Source organism: Musca vetustissima, unplaced genomic scaffold, assembly GCF_032173495.1.
Source record: "Musca vetustissima isolate MV318-11 ecotype Yass unplaced genomic scaffold, APGP_CSIRO_Mvet_v1 utg4932, whole genome shotgun sequence".
Taxonomy (NCBI): domain Eukaryota; kingdom Metazoa; phylum Arthropoda; class Insecta; order Diptera; family Muscidae; genus Musca; species Musca vetustissima.
In genome coordinates, this window is record NW_026886500.1 from 59,347 (window position 1) to 78,254 (window position 18,908).

Sequence of the window (18,908 nt, forward strand, 5' to 3'; positions counted from 1 at the left end):
GTTAATTAAATTCAATTGGTATTGAAAAGTGAATATTGCCAAAACATGTATCCAAAATTTCGTATTTTTAATAAAGCGTGCTAGTAATAGAGATTTGTTTTTATACCCTTCACCAAACTCTGTATTATGTCTTTGTGCATATGTTTGTAACAGGCAAAAGGAAACGAGATAGACACATGGTTCATTTTGAGAATATGCATAGAATCACTTTCTGAGTCGATTTATGCATGTCCGTCCGTCTATCCGCCTGTAGATGTTAAATTGTAAAAAGAGTAAGTCGCAGTTATGATCCGATTTGTATGACATTTGGCACAAGTCATTTATATGGCCCGAGGGCGAACCGTATTGAAATTGGGAAAAATCGGCTCAGATTTAGATATAGCTCCCGTATATAGTTTCGTCCGATTTAAGGTAAATGGAGCACCAAAGTCCCTATGTATCTTTCGATTTGCACGAAATTTTGCATATGCTACTTAATTAGACCCGGAATGATGTGTGCTAAGTTTCGCGAAAATCGGTTCAGTTATAGATATAGCTCCCATATTTTTTAGTCCGATTTTATCTAAATGGTGCACCAATGTCCCTATACATATTTCGATTTACTCGAAATTTGGCATAGGGTACTGAATTAAGTCCAGAATGACGTGTGTCAAGTTTCGAGGAAATCGGGTCAGATTTAGATATAGCTCCCATATATATTTTCGTCCGTTTTGAGGTAAATGGGGCACCAAAGCCCCTAAATATCTTTCGAGTTGCACGAAATTTGGTATAAGACACTGAATTAGGTCAAAAATGATGTGTGCCAAGTTTCGAGAAAATCGAGCTTATATATATTTTCGTCCGATTTAATGTAAATTATGCAATAACAAGTGAGCGGAGCAGAATAGTCGGACGGGGCCTACCATATGATACCCTACACAACTTCAAGGAAAATGTAACTTTGCGTTATTTACACCCTCTTGACACCCGACTAAAGGTCAACAAATATTACTAATATTCAGTAGACGAGGGCTGCATTTGTCCAGATTCTCTTTACCGTAGGTTATGTTGTGATGTTGGAGTTTCAAAAGTGGCCTATAGATCGACTCAAAAAAAAAAAAAAACACAAAAAATAAAGTTTACGGTCCACTTCATCCCAAAATTATTATCTGATCATCACCGAAAATTATAGGCGTTGTCCTTGACAATACCTGGATCCTCATGGAAAATTTCACCTGTAAATATTTAAGTGTAACTCCCACATCTGGGGACGTACGACCATATAATTGGTATAAATTTAAAGCTCAACCACTCCTCTTGGATACACTATAAACTTCTCGGGTTTATGTCATTCAGGGGCAAATATATATGCCATAGAACAAAAATTTTGTCATTTTTCACACAAAAGTCAGGGTCTATTTGACCCGCTAAATATTGACCGATCTTTATCAAAACAGGCATGCCTATTCTTTGGCCCAATCCCTTTCTCCATACAAAAATTCACGGTGTTTGGGCCATAACTGTGGCCTCTGGAGCGACCAGAAAACCGAATAAGGTATTTTGTCCATTTCATCCCCTAAATATTAACCGATCTTTTCCAAAAACAATAGGGGTCTTCATTGGCGAGAACCCATTCTACATGCAAAATTTCGCGAAGATTGGTCCATAACTGTGGCCTGTATCGTGTTTACAAATTATAATGGACGGACGGACACACATGTCTAGATCGACTCAGCTATTCGAGATATGACGATCGGTATACTTAAAGGTGGGTCTAGGACCAATATTTCGCGGCGTTACAAACTTTTGGGGCTGCAATAAGCTATAATACCCTGACAACATAGTTGTGTAGGGTATAAAAACCCAAAGTTTGACCGACTGACACACAATTTTGTACAATGTGCTGTTAGAGTAACAACCTTTCGTGTGTCAAGTTTTCTTGAAATCGGTTCAGATTTAGATGTAGCTCAGCTTCCATATATAATTTCGACCAAATAATCAATGGGTGCCTTATTGATATTACATTTTAAACAGCTAAGCATACCAAATAGCGTGTGAAAAGTTTGCTTTAAATCTGTTTACAAAATTTAGAGTAGGTTGCAGAATGACATGTGTTGTTCCTTCAAAAAGGTTACATATGTACAATATACCCAAAAGTGGGTAGCATATAGTCGGCCCAATCCAACTTTACTACTTTCCTTACTGGTTTAAAACTGTCTCGCAACCCTTTGGCATAATACTGCCGTGTTTCGGTAGTCTTTTCTTTAAGTGTAGATTGTGGATTTACCAAACCCACTTTCATTTTATATTGGAGAGAATTGTTATAGGTATAGACATTGTGATTTCTCTACAATTATCCGAAGTCACAATGATGGTCCTATTGAGACAAAAACGTAATAAATTAAGTACAGACTGACCAAAATTATAAGGATTGTCCGAGTATGACACAAATTTGCACAACGTACTCAATAATTATAGATTGATTTAAGGGGACCCCACCCATTCTCGGGGTCAAAAATTTTGTTGATATAATTCGAATCTACACTGATTAAAAAATGTCTCTACAAAATTTCAAGTGAAAATCTCAAGAACTCTTGAAGATATAGCCGATTTATTGTGTCAGCATCAAGTGACGGCTGAAGGGCTTCTCAAACTTTAAACGCGTTTTTCTCTAAACATTTTTTGCGAATGGCGGGCACGATAACTCAAAAACTAATAATCCAATCGGTTCCAAATTTTGCAATGTTTCTCTGGGAGTGTATAGCTCTCGTATGAACTAGGATAAAGCCAATCGGTGAAGATCTTCCTTATTTGTTAACTTGGTTTTTGGTAAAAAATCGGCGATTTTTCAAAAATATTTTTTCAAAGGTCCACCATTTTTTTAATTTTAGAGCGAAGTCAATAATCCTAGTTTATACGAGAGCCAGACATGTACTCTTTCTAACACCGTTGGAATTTTCGGATTCCGATGTTCCAGTGAGGAGTTATCATGCCCGCCATCAAAAATAAGGACTTTTCTTTAATTACAAAAACAACAACAAAACAATAACAAATTTTTTTTTAAATTATTTTTCTTCTCTTTTAAATCTTCAAATATATATGTGCAAAGTTACAAACCTTAAGAAGCATTGGTATTGATTTAACAGCCCATTGAAATTCTTGAAAAATTAATATCGAGAATGGGTGGGGTTCCCTTAAGGAAAGGTTTTTTTAAATCAATTCAGTTATAACTAAAGCTCCAATTTTCGTCCGATTTTATGCAAATGGTGCATCCAACTCCCGAGTTCAGTAGACCAGGTTAATTTAAAAAAATCCTCATTTTATTTATAAGGACACTTGCATTTACAAATTGATTTATAAAGACCAATAGGTCTTCAGAGAGAGGCAGGTCTATATAAAGGCCAATTGGTCTGTCCAGAGGGCAATTAAAAGTGTTTAGAGGCCAAAGGTCTGCAGAGAGCAATATGCCTGTATAAAAACCTATTAGGCGGTGTAGAGAAAACACCATTTTATTTTTATAAAGACCTGTGTTCTCTGACTATTTTGTATTTTTAAAGCTTGTCGTATACCGATTTACATACACAGATTTGTTCGACTCCAATGTATAAGAAAGTTTATATACATTTTAAAATGCCCTGTGTTTGGATTAATTAAAATAGATTCCTATATTTTCTTCATGTCATTCGTCCTCCAAAGATGTTATACCTGTTATTGTACATGTACATAGAAATGCAATACGAATCGTAGTTACATCTCTTGTGCATACACAAGGTTGTGAGGGTTATCACATCCGACTTTTGAACTTTCCTTACTGGTTTTTAATAGCTTCATCCAATTTTGCATATAAACAAAGTAAAAGTGGTATTTAAAAAAAAAATAGTAAAGATATTTAATAAATTAGAGATATTTATGTTTTAAATCTTGATACAGAAATGTACATAAGTATAAAATTGCTTATGTAATAACACAACTTAATATTTATTCTGCCATTTGGTGTTGAATAACGATGAAAAATACAATAATTGTCTTTAGGGATCGTACGTTTGAAACACTGACTAAATTGAAAATAACAAATATATATATATATATATATATATATATAATAACATGTAAATCAAATTCATTCCAATTTGTGTAAATATGCCATTAAGGAGGGACTCTATAAAATTTCGTTTGACTTCTAGGACAAATGTGGAGGTACCAACCTTGCACCTTACCTTTAATGTTTACTTTATCAAGGCATTTCATAATGCCTACATCTATTGTACTCCGAGTAAGGAAGTTCTACCCCATCATCCTAGCTATTTATTTTTTCCATAACCAGGAAAATTGTTGCATTCAACATTTATAATTGTATTTGTGCCATTAACGTAGCTAAATACGGTAACGGTATTACTTACATCAGACTGCATTCATTACCAAAAGCTTAGCTACCGGATCTATGAACTATGCCTGAAGTCATCCGCAGTAACTAGCAGCTGGCTAATTATCTTTTTAACGTTGTTGTCTACACATCTTGCAATGTTTTTAACAAACAACACACCCAACATACCTGCCAGCCAGTCTGTGAGCCGGGCAATCTCCTAACGTGCTGCAAAGATCCTAATGAAGAGTAGAAAGCTGGCTGCTAGGATTACAGCAGTACCTGTCAAGTGTTTGATGCAATTTAATTAAAACTTGTCGTTTTTTTCCTCCCTTTCTTCCCGTTCATGATTTCAGCTCATCGCGGCATCATATCACCAAGCGTTGTCGAGCATACAGCACATGTGCAGGTTTCCCAGGATGAAGGTGCCGTTTTATTGTGTGTGGCACAGGGCTGTCCATCACCGGAATATAGGTAAGTTCAATGTACTTGATGTGTATTAGCTGATGTGAAGTAGAAATTACATCGTCAATGTGAATAGTTTAATAATTTTTAATTAGTGGTTGCCAAACAAAGGAAATGCTTTTGTTAGACCGTTGAAAGCAAAGGAACTTCAAACATAAATATTTTCATAGAATAAATAACTTATACGCAGTTTGTAGAATTACTGTAATGCATTTGAAGAAAAATGCAAATAAATAAGCAAGAATTACTCATAATGTTAATAAGAATTACTTGAATTTATTAAGAGTTCATTTGTATCAAAAGTAAATATTTTATGGTTGCTATAACACAAGGTGGATTATCTCATTCGTTGGAATTTTCTAAAGTGTTTTATATTTGCCAGTAGTTGGCTTTTTTTAATTGGATTTTAAGGAACATGGTAAAAAATATTATTTAAGGTTATAACAGGAAGCAACAATTTCAAAAGTAAACGAGATAGTCACATGGCTCCTTTTGAGAGTATGCATAGAATCACTTTCTGAGTCGATTTATTTGTGTCCGTCTCTCCGTCCTAAATTGGATAAAATCGATCCAGAATATGGTATAGGTTCAGTTTGATGTAAATTGTGCACCAAACTCTCAAAGTTTGTACGTTTGTGATAATTAGGTGCAGTTTGAAGTATGCGATTTATCGTTGAAATCGGTTTAGATTTAGATATATCTATCATATATAGTTTGCTACGATTTTATTTCAATTATCCAATATTTGTCCGATTGAGACAAAATTTTTCACATCGTACTAAATTATGCACGGATAGATGTAAGCAAAATTTCATTGAAATCGGTTCAGATTTAGATACAGCTCCCATAGTTAGTTTCGTCCAATTGTATACAAATGGTGCACCAAACACCCAATATTTTTCCGATTGAGACAACATTTAGCATAGCGTACTGAATTAGGTCCAGATTGATGTATACGAACTTTTATTGAAATCGGTTCAGACTTAGATAAGGCTCACATATATAGTTTCGTTCGATTTTATATTAGGTTGGGGAAAAATAAATCCATGATCGAAGTTGACCGGCTTCTTAGCAGTAGTAACATCGAGAAGGATCTAAAAATCGATCATAAAACTGTTTTAAACCTTTGTGTAAATGGATTCTGGATTCAAAAAGAAGCTCGATGTTTGGGTGCCACACCAATCATTTAGTACAAAGCTAGGCCACACACATCTACAGTGACTCGCCAGAAATTTCGGGAGCTTGGTTGGGAAGTTTTAATACACCCGCCATTCAATCCGGACTTGGCACCAATCGATTAGATATCATTATTTTCTTACATATTTGGCCCTAATCGGACATTCCGAAACATGTTAAATAAAGTCTATTTTATAAACTTGTTATTATGTTAATTATTATATTTTTTGTTAGAAACCCGTTAAAGTGTGATTTTTTGTTTATTTAAAAAATTGGAACTTTAAAAAACTTCGCGATATAACGAATTTTTCGCTGTAACGAATGTGCCTGACAACAATGTGCCGGACAATAAAATATTCCTTGCCTTTAATTACCATTACATACGTTATGGGACCCCCCCCGTTCTCGGGGTCAAATTTTTTTATTTAATTCGAATCTACACTAATTCAAGAATGTCCCTACAAAATCTCAAGTGAAAATCTCAAGAACTCTTGACGATATAGCCGATTTATTGTGTCAGCATCAAGTGACGGCATAAGGGCTTCTCAAACTTTAAACGCGTTTTTCTCTTTTGCGAATGGCGGGCACGATAACTCAAACACTAATGACCCAATTGATTCCAAATTTTTACACGTTTCTCTGTGAGTGTATAGCTATCGTATGAACTAGGATAAAGCCAATCGGTGAGGACCATCCTTATTTTTTAACTTGGTTTTTAGTCAAAAATCGGCGATTTTCCAAAAATATTTTTTCAAAGGTCCGCCATTTTGTTAATTTTAGAGCGAAGTCAATATTTGTCGGATTCCGATGTTCCAGTGAGGAGTTATCATGCCGCCATCAAAAATAAGGACTTTTTTTAATTACAAAAACAACAACAAAACAATTACAAAATTTTTTTTTGTAAATTAGTTGTCATCTTCAAATATCAAATATGTATGTGCAAAGTTACAAACCTTAACATGCATTGGTATTGATTTACCAGCCCATTGAAAATCTTGAAAAATTAAAATCGAGATGGGGAGGTGTTCCCTTAAATGAAAAGTTGAATATAAATAAATTGCCTACTATGAAATAAGAAAATAAATTATTTCTTGGAAGTTAAGGATTTCGTCTTAATTGGAAATAAAAAAGAAACAGCATAAGTATTCAGAAATTAATGACTTATTTCATGTCTAATAATATGTTAGCTAATGACATGTGGTGGTCTGTATGACTCTTTCCATACTAATAATAAAATTCGTACACATATTTGAATTTCATACACAAATTAATAAGTAATAACTATAACTACTGCAGATAAACTCATAAGCGTTTAGAGGTAATGTTACGAATTACCGTATTAGGTTCCAATCGAGTATGTCGCATTAGGTTAGTCATAACCAATGCCACAAAAATTACATGAACTTTATAAAATTAGTGTTGAGTTTCCGTGAAACTTAACTTAATAACGTATATAAGCAATGTGTGTTTGTGTGATTGTGTTACTGTTGGTTTTGATCGAGATTCATAAAATGTCTAGTTTAGATGCTCAGGTTTAGAACACCTTTCATGGTATCGTAGCGAATTGTATTCATAATAAATCGAATTACAATAATAATATGACCAAAACAAATTTGATTAGTAAAGATAAATAAAAGAGTCGTTATAAATGACCCATCATAATAGAAGATGTATGTATATAGTATATATACCATGTATACATAGTTTGTACATTAGGGTGTCCCATGTTATAAAAGAAGAATGTTATATCTTTACAAATGTGTTATACATCTATGGTTGTGAAGTGTATATTAAATTTGCACGACCTTAAAATACTCGCAGGAGGTCTCTAGAGTAACTTCCATATCTAAGAAAATGCTTGAAAAAGATCAATGCCGCCTTGATAAATGTTTTCCTAATTAGTGAAAAAAGAACATCAAACTTGCTTTTTAATAAATAATTGCAAAGTTGAAAATTTAGTAGTAGAAAATGTAGCTCTGATTGTAAATGTGTGATTTGAAATTTTTTTTAGCACAATAGTCGAATTTTTTTGCAAAATAGTCGAACACTAGTTTTTTCTCGAATATAAAGAAGTTATGTGGTTTTCTTGTTTTTTTTTACAAAAATATACTTTTATCTGTAATTACAATCGGTGATTTTTAAATTCTTAGTCATTTTTGAAGCCGATAATTATTTTTAAATAAAAATATTCAATGTCGGGTAATGTGGACCACTATAAAAATTGGCACCTTTTTCTGAGGACGAGTTCAAAACATGGGCGCATTTAATATGCGAGTAGGTATTCTATCCTCTGAAAACTCGATATGCGAAATTACCGGTGCTTCGGTTGGATAATGAAGCAAGGACCTTCAAAATACCGCAAATGGGACTATTCCAAAACATAAGCCCATATATTTTTGCATTCATTGTTACCCAAGAGTGCAATAATTTGAAAATTATCACAACCAATCCACAACCTACATTTAACTTACTGATCCTCTTTACGCACATATACTGGTCCACATTACCAGCCAAGTTATTTTTATTCGCAGTTTAGAGTTTTTTTTGAAATTTAATGCAATAACATTTTTATAGACAAATATAAATATTATTTGACCTGGAATATATTTAGCCAACAAATCTACTATGTTGTGGAAACAATTTGTTTTTATTTTTTACCGTTGTTACACCCACAATATCAACACAGTAAGGAAAGTAGTAAAGTCAGACGGGGCCGACTATATGATACCCTTCACCACTTTGAGTATATTCAACAGATGAATCCTAACAGACGTCGCATTTTTAAAGGACCAGTAAAATGAAATTGTAACCATAAACACGTCATTCTGCAACCAATACTAAATTGTTCATTTGGTCAGATACAGAAGCTATATCCAAATCTGAACCGATTTCAGGAAACTTAACACACATCTAGACCTAATTCATTACGCTGTGCCAAATTTAGTGCAAACCGAAAAAAATTAAGGGACTTTGGTGCACCATTTACATTAAATCGGACGAAAATATATATGGAAGCTATATCTAAATCAGAACCGATTTTCAAGAAACTTAACACACATCATTCTAGACCTAATTTGATACGCTGTGCCAAATTTTGTGCTTAAATCGACTCAAAACGTGATTCTATGCATATTCTCAAAAGGAACCATCTCGTTTCCTTTTGCCTGTTACAAACATATGCACAACGACATAATACCCTGTACCACAGTGTGGTAAAGGGTATAAAAAGAATTTTGTTCAAGAACCTCAAAATACCGAAAATTGGGTGGTACCCTTATATGGGGGCTACCAGAAAAAATTGACCAATAATTATCATTTATAGCGGAGAGATTAGCTACCTAATAAGAACTCGACGTACTAAATTACAGTCAATTCGGTCGAAAAATACGATCAGAACCTCAAAATACCAAAAATTTGGGGGTACCGTTATACGGGGACTACCAGAAAAACTGGACCTATATTTATAATTTTTAGTGGAGTAATTTTGTACCCAATAAGAACCCAATGTACAAAATTTCAGAGAATTCAGTTATAAAACGAGCCCAAGAACCCGAAAATACCGAAAATTGAGGGTACCCTTATATGGAGGCTCTCCGAAGAAATTGAAATTGAATTTATTTATAATTTTTGGTAGGGAGATTTGCTACTCAATAAGAATTCAACGTACCAAATTTCAGCGAATTCGGTCGAAAAATTCGATCAAAACCCCCAAAATACCGAAAATTTGGGGTACCCTTATATGGGGGTTATCCGAAAAAATGGACCTTTATTTATAATTTTTGGTAGGGAGATTTGCTACCCAATAAGAGCTCAAAGTACCAAATTTCAGCGAATTCAGTCAAAAACGCGCTCAAGAACCTCAAAATACCGAAAATTTGGGGGTACCCTTATATGGGAGCTATGCCTAAACGTGGACCGATTTTCTCCAATTTCAATTTTCCTTGGGCCAATTAAGTGAGCTGTGCCAAATTTCATCCAATTCGGATCATAAATGCGACCTGTACTTTGTTTACAATTTAACATGGACAGACGGACGGACGGACAGACGACATGTGTAAATCGACTCAGAAAGTGGTTCTATGCATATTCTCAAAAGGAACCATGTGTCTATCTTGATTATTTTTGCCTGTTACAAACATATGCACAAAGACATAATACCCTGTACCACAGTGTGTTGAAGGGTATAAAAAGAAAATGGTGGTCCACATTACACGAAGTTACTCTAATAATAATAAAAGTATATTTCGATTTAGCCAATAGAACTATGATTTTTTGCATATACCTTGCATAAGAAATGGGACCTCATGATCAGGTCACAACTCATTTTTAGGACTTTATTCTTATTTATATTTTTTCCAGATTATTTTTGACAGGTATAATATAGTGTTTATTGATGGTCCAAAACGCATGTTCAACCACAGTTGTTGTAATTTAACATTCTTGGATATGGTGTTTTTATAAAATTGGTTATAATTTTATATTTGGATTCTCATTGAGTAAAAATTATCAATATTTGCCAAAATTTCCGGGTAGCCCCATATAATGGTACTCTCATTATACCCTTCACCATACTGTGGTACAGGGTATTATGGCTTTGTGCATATGTTTGTAACAGACAAAAGGAAACGAGATAGACACATGGTTCCTTTTGAGAATATGCATAGAATCACTTTCTGAGTCGATTTACGCATGTCTGTCTGTCCGTCGGTCCGTCCGTCCATGTATTTTTGTGAACAAAGTACAGTTCGCATTTATGATCCGATTTGGATGAAATTTGGCATAGGTCACTTATTTGGCCCAAGGACGAACCCTATTGAAATTGGGAAAAATCAGTTCAGATTTATATATGCTCCCATATATATTTTCGTCCGATTTAATGTAAATGGTGCACCAAAGTCCCTATATATGTTCCGATTTGCACGAAATTTGGTATAGCGTACTGAATTAGGCCTAGAATGATGTGTGCTGAGCTTCATAAAAATCGGTTCAGATTTAGATATAGCTTTCATATATAGTTTCTCCTTATATATCTTTCGATTTGCACGAAATTTAGCACAGCGTAATGAATGAGGTATAGAATGATGTGTGTTAAGTTTCCTAAAAATCGGTTCAGAGTTAGATATAGCTCCGATATACATCATCCGATTTTAGATATATATATATATATATATATATATATACCGTACTGAATTAAGTGTAGAATGATGTGTGTCAGATTTAGATAAAGCTCCCATATATATCTTCGTCCAATTTAAGGTCCCTATATATATTCTTTTGTATTTAATTGTTTCAAAGGATAACCAAACTACTAGAAGCCAATTTACAATAAAATATACAAAATGCATCCCCCTTCCGTATATAACCCTATATCCCAAATTTAGGTATTTTGTGGAGTTTAGATAAAATGTTATCGTTTGAATTATCATTAAGAAAAAATCTCCCCTAAACAGTGGACAAATATTTGTAGTTATTTTTTATATAGATACCGAATATTTGGGGATGCCGCTATATTGGGATATTCTGATACTGAATATTGAGGTTATCGTTATGTGGAGTTATCCAATATTGATAATTTTTAGTAGGAAGATTTTCCACTCAGTGAGTCTAAAATAGAGAATTTCAGGTGATTACATTGAAAATGTGATTGGGTTGAAATGTGATTGGATTGAAATAACGAGTCCAAAAGCAATGTTCCGAATATTGGGAAGTACGGTTATATGGGAGCTATACCAAAGTATTATGTATGTAATTTCCATTCTTTATTTTCAATATTGCTATCTCTGTATAATAATTTGAATAGAAAGGCAGATTTTTGTGATATAAACTACTTTTATTCTCATTCCAACATAGATGTTCTATTCAAACTTGGTGTACCCTAATGTATATACATGTGTGTATATACTTCAAAGGGCCAAATGAGATTATTCAGTAGATACATGTACATACATATATGCATGTACATACCACTAAGTTAAGATAACTATAGGGCCACAGACATAAGCTAACGTAAATAGTGGCATAAATTGATGTCGGAGTTGTAAACGCATACATATGTCTATGAATGTGTCTGTGACGCTGTATGTATAGCTGTCCAAGAAATGTGTAAACGTGTACAAAGAATGGATCCACTTAAATAGTCTACCGAGCGCAGTCAGTGTGCAGTGCAACGCACACAAAGCACAGAAATCTCCTTTTAGATTATAAAGTGGATTTTATACATCTGGTGTGTGTTTACTTATCTATTAAATTTTACTATTATGTGTCTCGTTCGATTGATGTTAAAGTTTACTATGAATTATTTGATTATTTGCAACAAAGTTATATATACTACTTTATATTTGTCCATATTTTCAATATATTCCTTATAGAACGTTTGAATCCAATATTCGGAATTTGGCAGATCCTAATCTACATTTTACAATTAATTATGTTGTACCATGGTCAATTTGCATATTAGTTGGTTGGTTGTTTCTTGTTCATCTTCCTGAAAATTTTACAATATTATTGGTTCCTATTTTGGTTGTTGTTGAAATCATTTGAGTATATCGATTTTTGAGTGTAGTAACGGTATATACCAATTTTTAGTATTTGGTAGGCTTAACTTTTTTCGTTTTCCTCTTCCAACAAACGAGATAACAAATACAATATTTAATTTGTTTCGCTAAATTTACAATGCAATACCCAAAATGTGAATATTGTCTCACTATTGATATACCCTTCACCACACTGTCGTACAGGGTATTATATCTTTGTGCATATGTTTGTAACAGGCAAAAGGAAACGAGATAGACACATGGTTCCTTTTGAGAATATGCATAGAATCACTTTCTAAGTCGATTTATGCATGTCCGTCTGTATGTCCATGTTAAATTGTAAACAAAGTGCAAGTCGCATTTATGATGCGAATTGGATGAAATTTGGCACAGCTTGTCTATTTGGCCCAAGGAAGAACCCTATTGAAATTGGGAAAAATCGGTTCAGATTTAGATATAGCTCCCATATATATTTTCGACCGATTTCATGTAAATGATGTACCAAAGTCCCTATATATCTTCCGATCTGCACGAAATTTTGCACAGCGTACTGAATTGAGTCTAGAATGATGAGTGTAAAATTTCTTGAAAATCGGTTCCGATTTATATATAACTCCGATATAAATGTTCGTTCGATTTCATGTAAATGGTGTGCCAAAGTCCCTATATATCTTTCGATTTGCACGAAATTTGGCATAACGTACTGAATTGAGTCTAGAATGATGTGTATACAATTTCTTGAAAATCGGTTCCTATTTAGATATAGCTCCCATATATATTGTCGTCCGATTTCATGTAAATGGTGTACCAAAGTCCCTATATATCTTCCAATTTTCACGAAATTTGCCAAATCGTACTCACTTGAGTCTAGTATGATGTGTGCAAAATTCCATCGGTTTCGATTTAAATATAGCTCCCATATATATGTTCGTCCGATTTCATGTAAATGGTGTACCAAAGTCCCTAAATGTGTTCCGATTTGCACGAAATTTGGCATAGCGTACTCACTTGAATCTAGAATAATGCGTGTACAATTTCTTGAAAATCAGTTCAGATTTAGATATAGCTCCCATATATATATATATATTCGTCAAATAGATATAGCTCCCATATAGTTTCGTCCGATTTTAAGTGGGATCCAAGGACCCAAAATATGTCCATTAGGAACAAAACGTGCATAAATTAGTCTAACTTAGTCTATACCTTCCATACCTATTTTCTTCCTATTTTAAGTAAATGTTGCACCAAACTCTTCATGTGTTTCAGAATAGAATGACGTACTTGTGTGTTACTTGAGCTCTAGATATTCAACGGGTGTGCGATTGAAATTTGCTTTGAATCTGTTTACATAATCTGGTCCCATTGTAACAAACGAATCACATGTTTATGGATTGATCTAAGTCGGTTCACATTTAGATAAAGGTCATATATTTTAGTTCATCCAATTTCATTTTAATGACCTTTTTAATATACCCATAGTGGTGAAGCGTATCATGTGGTCGGTCCCGTCCGACTTTATTATTTTCCTTACTGGGTTTTATAATATATTTCTCGAAGGGAATAATATGAGTTACATATAATAAAATATACATACACATACAAAAATGTATTAAAGCTTGTTATTCTTAAACTTTAACAGTTATTAAAAAATGAAAATAATTATTATTGTTATTATTAACACTCTCGAAGGAGAAATAAATCATTTTGGATGAGTTTTTATTTGTTCATTAATCCGACACGATGATCATAATGAGGCAATTAGGAATTTCATAAAAGCATTCTGAGAAAATAGCATCATAGCCAATGTGCGAACGATATACAGTCTTCACTTACGCAAACACACACACAGACACATATACATTTGAAATAAATGTGTTTATATACAGACACTCTCACAGGATTAATGATGTCTATTCATTGAAATACAAAACGTGTTATAATTAGCGCTCTTGTTTCTTGTGAAGCCATAAAAGAGTATGGATTAAAAAAATAAATAAAAAATAATAACGACAAAAAATGTTGGAATGGATACGATATACAACGATGTTATCCATGCGATACGGTGGACAGCAAAATACAACGAATGTTGGGAAAATACCAAATAATATACATCACATTAATTCCCATGAGAATTAAAATGCACAATACATAATTATTATCATTGGAAAATAAATCAAATGAATATGATCTGCAAAAAAAAGGTATATAAACTTCAGTATAAACATGTAAAAACGTCATTAAGTTCGGCCGAAGTTTTTATCCCTTCACCATGTGGTGTGCATTCCAAATTTCTTTTAAAAGTCCTGATAGTTTTTGACAATTTTTATGCTATGTCGTATTCATTCCTGAATAACATAGACCAAAAAAGTTGATAGTGTATCCAAGAGAAGTGGTTGAATTTTAAATTGATACCAAATAATACTAAGATAACTACAGGTGTCTACGTATTTTATACATGAGGTTCAGAGACGACACCTACAAGCTTCGGTGATGATATGGTGATATTTATGAGATGGAATGGAATAAAAACTTGTTATACCCTTCATCACACTGTGGTACAGGGTATTATGTCTTTGTGCGTATGTTTGTAACGGACAAAAGGAAACGAGATAGACACATGGTTCCTTTTGAGAATATGCATATAATCACTTTCTGAGTCGATTTATACATGTCCGTCCGTCTGTCTGTCCATGTTAAATTGTAAACAAAGTACATGTCGCATTTATGATCCGAATTGGATGAAATTTGGCACAGGTCACTTATTTGGCCCAAGGACCCTAATGGATTTGGGAAAAATCGGTTCAGATGTTGATATAGCTCCCATATATATTTTCCGATTTAATGCAAACGGTTCCTATATATTTTTCGATTTGCACGAAATTTGGCACAGCGTAATAAATTAGGTCTAGAACGGTGTGTGTTAAGTTTCCTGAAAATCGGTCCAGATTTAGATATAGCTCCCATATATACATTCGTTCGATTTAATGTAAATGGTGCACCACAATCCCTATATATCTTTCGATTTGCACGAAATTTGGTATAGTGTACTGAATGATGTGTGCTACGTTTCGTGAAAATCGGTAAACATTTAGATATAGCTCCAATATATATGTTCGTCCGATTTAAGCGAATTTTGTTGTTGCACTAAATAGCAAGTAAAAATGTTTTTTAAATTCGGCCGGGCCGGACTTTTTTATACTCCTCACCATGATGTGGACATTTAAAGTACCTGTAATCGTTCGGGACCATTAAATATGGCATGCTACGCCATGGTAAATTTTTGTTAGGACAATTTGACACCCAATTTGAACCCATAATCCCCAATATAAGGGACAATGGGAGGTGACCTAATATGGGGGCTATCCTAAGAATGGGCCAATATTGTTCATTTTTTAAAGATTTTCTTTACTGGTTTTTGTCATTGGCTAACAATTCTTCTTACCGGAAATATTCAATATCAACCTACTTTTTTGTATATCCCCCAACTAATTATACCCTACACAACTATGTTGTCAGGGTATTATAGCTTTGTGCAGCCCCAGAAGTTTGTAACGCCGCGAAATAATGGTCCTAGACCCACCTTTAAGTATACCGATCGTCATATCCGACTAGCTGAGTCGATCTAGACATGTGTGTCCGTCCGTCCGTCTGTCCATTATAATTTGTAAACACGATACAGGCCAAAGTTATGGACCAATCTTGACGAAATTTTGCATGTAGTATGGGTTCTGGCCAATGAAGATCCCTATTGTTTTTAGAAAAGATCGGTTCATCTTTAGGGGATGAAATGGACCAAAAACTTTATTTTTGTCGGTTTTTCTGGTCGCTCCAGAGGCCGCAATAATGGCCCAAACACCAAGACTTTTTGCATGGAGAAGGGGATCGGGCCAAAGAATAAGCATGCCTGTATTGATAAAGATTGGTCAATATTCAGCGGGTCAAATGGACCCCGACTTTTGTGTGGAAAATGGCAAAATGTGTATTCTATGGCGTATATATTTACTCCTGAAGGACCTAGACCCGAGAAGTTGATAGTATAACCAAGAGGAGTGGTTTACCTTTAAATTGATACCAAATATTTGCAGGTACTTATGTATTCAGATATTATTTAGTAACCCATTACCACAATAGAGGACGGAAATACAGCGAAATTTTCCAAGAGGTTTCAGTTATGGTCAAGGACAACACCTATAATTTTTTGAGATGATCAGATTAACCTTTTGGGATGAAATTGACCGAAAACTTAATTTTTTTGTGTGTTTTCGACTCGAATATAATCCGAATATCACAACACAACTCACGGTGAAGGAATCTGGACAAGATATTAGAAGGGCTGTAATGAATATTATTAATATTCGGAATATATGTCAGTGTAAGGAAGAGGTAAGAGGGTGCAAATATCAGGAAAATTTTCCCAGGCTAGCAAGAATCATCCGCAGAAAGTTAGAGTTTCTTAGTAGTTGTGTAGGTTATCGTATGGTCGGCCCCGTCCGACTATATGCTTCGCTCACTGGTTTTAATTTTTTTTTTGCGTTCAACACAAACTTGTTCCACAGTATCTTAGAAGGTGTGACTTCTGTGAAAATTTACGTTGAGATTAATTCCACTACATGCCACGACAGCATTAGCAATGGCGACCACATTGAAACCGCCAACATCAAATACACATTTCATCATTCATTATTTTTCCAGTGTTTGTATTCGAATGAGAATGTTATGCATCAACTTGTCTTCTTTTTTTCAAGAATTCTTATAAAATGACAGACATTTTGTCTGCAGTGATTTTTTTATGTGTATTATTTTATTTTTTTGCACGGGCGATGTCCTACTAAGAGTCTATTTAGGTCGTCTCCGTTTGTTAGCTGGAACTACGTTAGTTTAAGTTTGTCACTATGACACCAATCATATTTTGCATCAGATTTAAAGCCTGTTGTAATATTTCCTTATTCTAAAAAAATATGTTTTGAATTGTAATTAGCTATTAATTAATTTATATAATTCTCCGAACTTTCATATAACTTTTAACATGAGTTGGGTAATCTAGATAAATTAAGTCGATCTCGCTATAAGTTGAAGCAAGTCAATAATTTGATTTTTTAAGAAGACATTCATATTCTGAAACCCTTAAAATCATCAAAATAACTAAATCAGAAGCCGAAGATAATGTTTCATATAAGTCCACAAAAATACACCATCTCATTTTCGGTATTCCAATGATTTTAGCCGATCCTTATTACAGGATCTACCACGGCATGTAGAGCATATTAATTTTGTCGTTCCATGAGATAGTCATTGTAGATCCTGAGACGATCAGAAAATAGTCTTTGACAATTTAGGCATTTCCGTTAGTTGTAATCTCTCAAAGGTCTGGTCTATTATCTACAGTCAAAACTAAAGATATGCCATATGCGTTCACGTTTAGGGAAATATATCCCCTAAGACTGTACTTCTTGATTTTCGATATTTTAGCGTTTGGTACACATTTTTGAACATAATTTGTGGCAATTTAATTTGAATTTCCGGATGAGGTTGGCTCGAAACACAACGTCTATGCGAATTTTAAATTTTGTGAAATCAGGATAGACCTTGCAATTAGAAGATAGATATAGAATTTTGCACATACATTGTTATTACTACGGGAATATCAATATTTTCAACACCAAATATCCTGGAATTGAAAATACTGATATTCCGGTCCACTTATTAGGGTAGAAATTCTTCCTATTAAAAATATCAATATTAGCCCACTTTTTATGTTTCCCCCATATAACGGTAAAACCCAAATTTCTCCCTAGAAACCATTATTAATATTGGTTCAATAGCTCCTTAAACCTCATATAATGGAACCCCGCATTATTCAGTAATTTGAGGTTTTCTCCCGAATTTGGAATCAATATTTTCTAACAAAAATTATCAATATAGTTTTAAATATTGGTATAGCTCTCATATAACGATATCGAATTTTCGGAATTTTGAATGTTTTACGCGCATTTTCCACCCGTCCCAGTTGTCCATCCTGAGTGTCGGTAATTTGAAACCCCATTTTATCGGAACATGTGCAAACTACTTTCACATATTGCGATAAAATAAGGTCCAGATTTATAGAAGTAGTGGAGGGTATGAAGTGGTGGTAAATGGTTTGTGTGTTTTATCCTTTTTGTCCTCAGGCGTTAAAAGTTAATATTCAATTAATCTTCACAAGTAAAAAAGCGTTAAAAGAAATACTAACAAATTTTTGAAATGAAAACATAGAGAACATGCATATAACGACAATTCTTCAAATCGATTGTTGTAAGCCAAATAGAAAATTCAGCATTTTCAATTGGGGTTTTCCTAAAATCTCAAAACCCTAAAATGTTGGCATATATTATTAACGCATGGTACGGTGACGC

General features: G+C 33.9%; 1 protein-coding gene across 1 annotated transcript in view; it reads left to right on the top strand.

Annotated features, from left to right (window-relative positions):
* Positions 1-4,816, top strand: part of LOC133333982 (cell adhesion molecule Dscam2-like) — a gene marked incomplete at its 3' end in the record, with an annotated part of 30,785 nt that extends 25,969 nt beyond the window's left edge. Inside the window, exon 5 of the mRNA XM_061542289.1 lies at positions 4,699-4,816. Coding sequence (XP_061398273.1) covers positions 4,699-4,816 — 118 coding nt within the window. The remainder of the gene's footprint in view (positions 1-4,698) is intronic.
* Between the last annotated feature and the right edge of the window lie 14,092 nt (positions 4,817-18,908).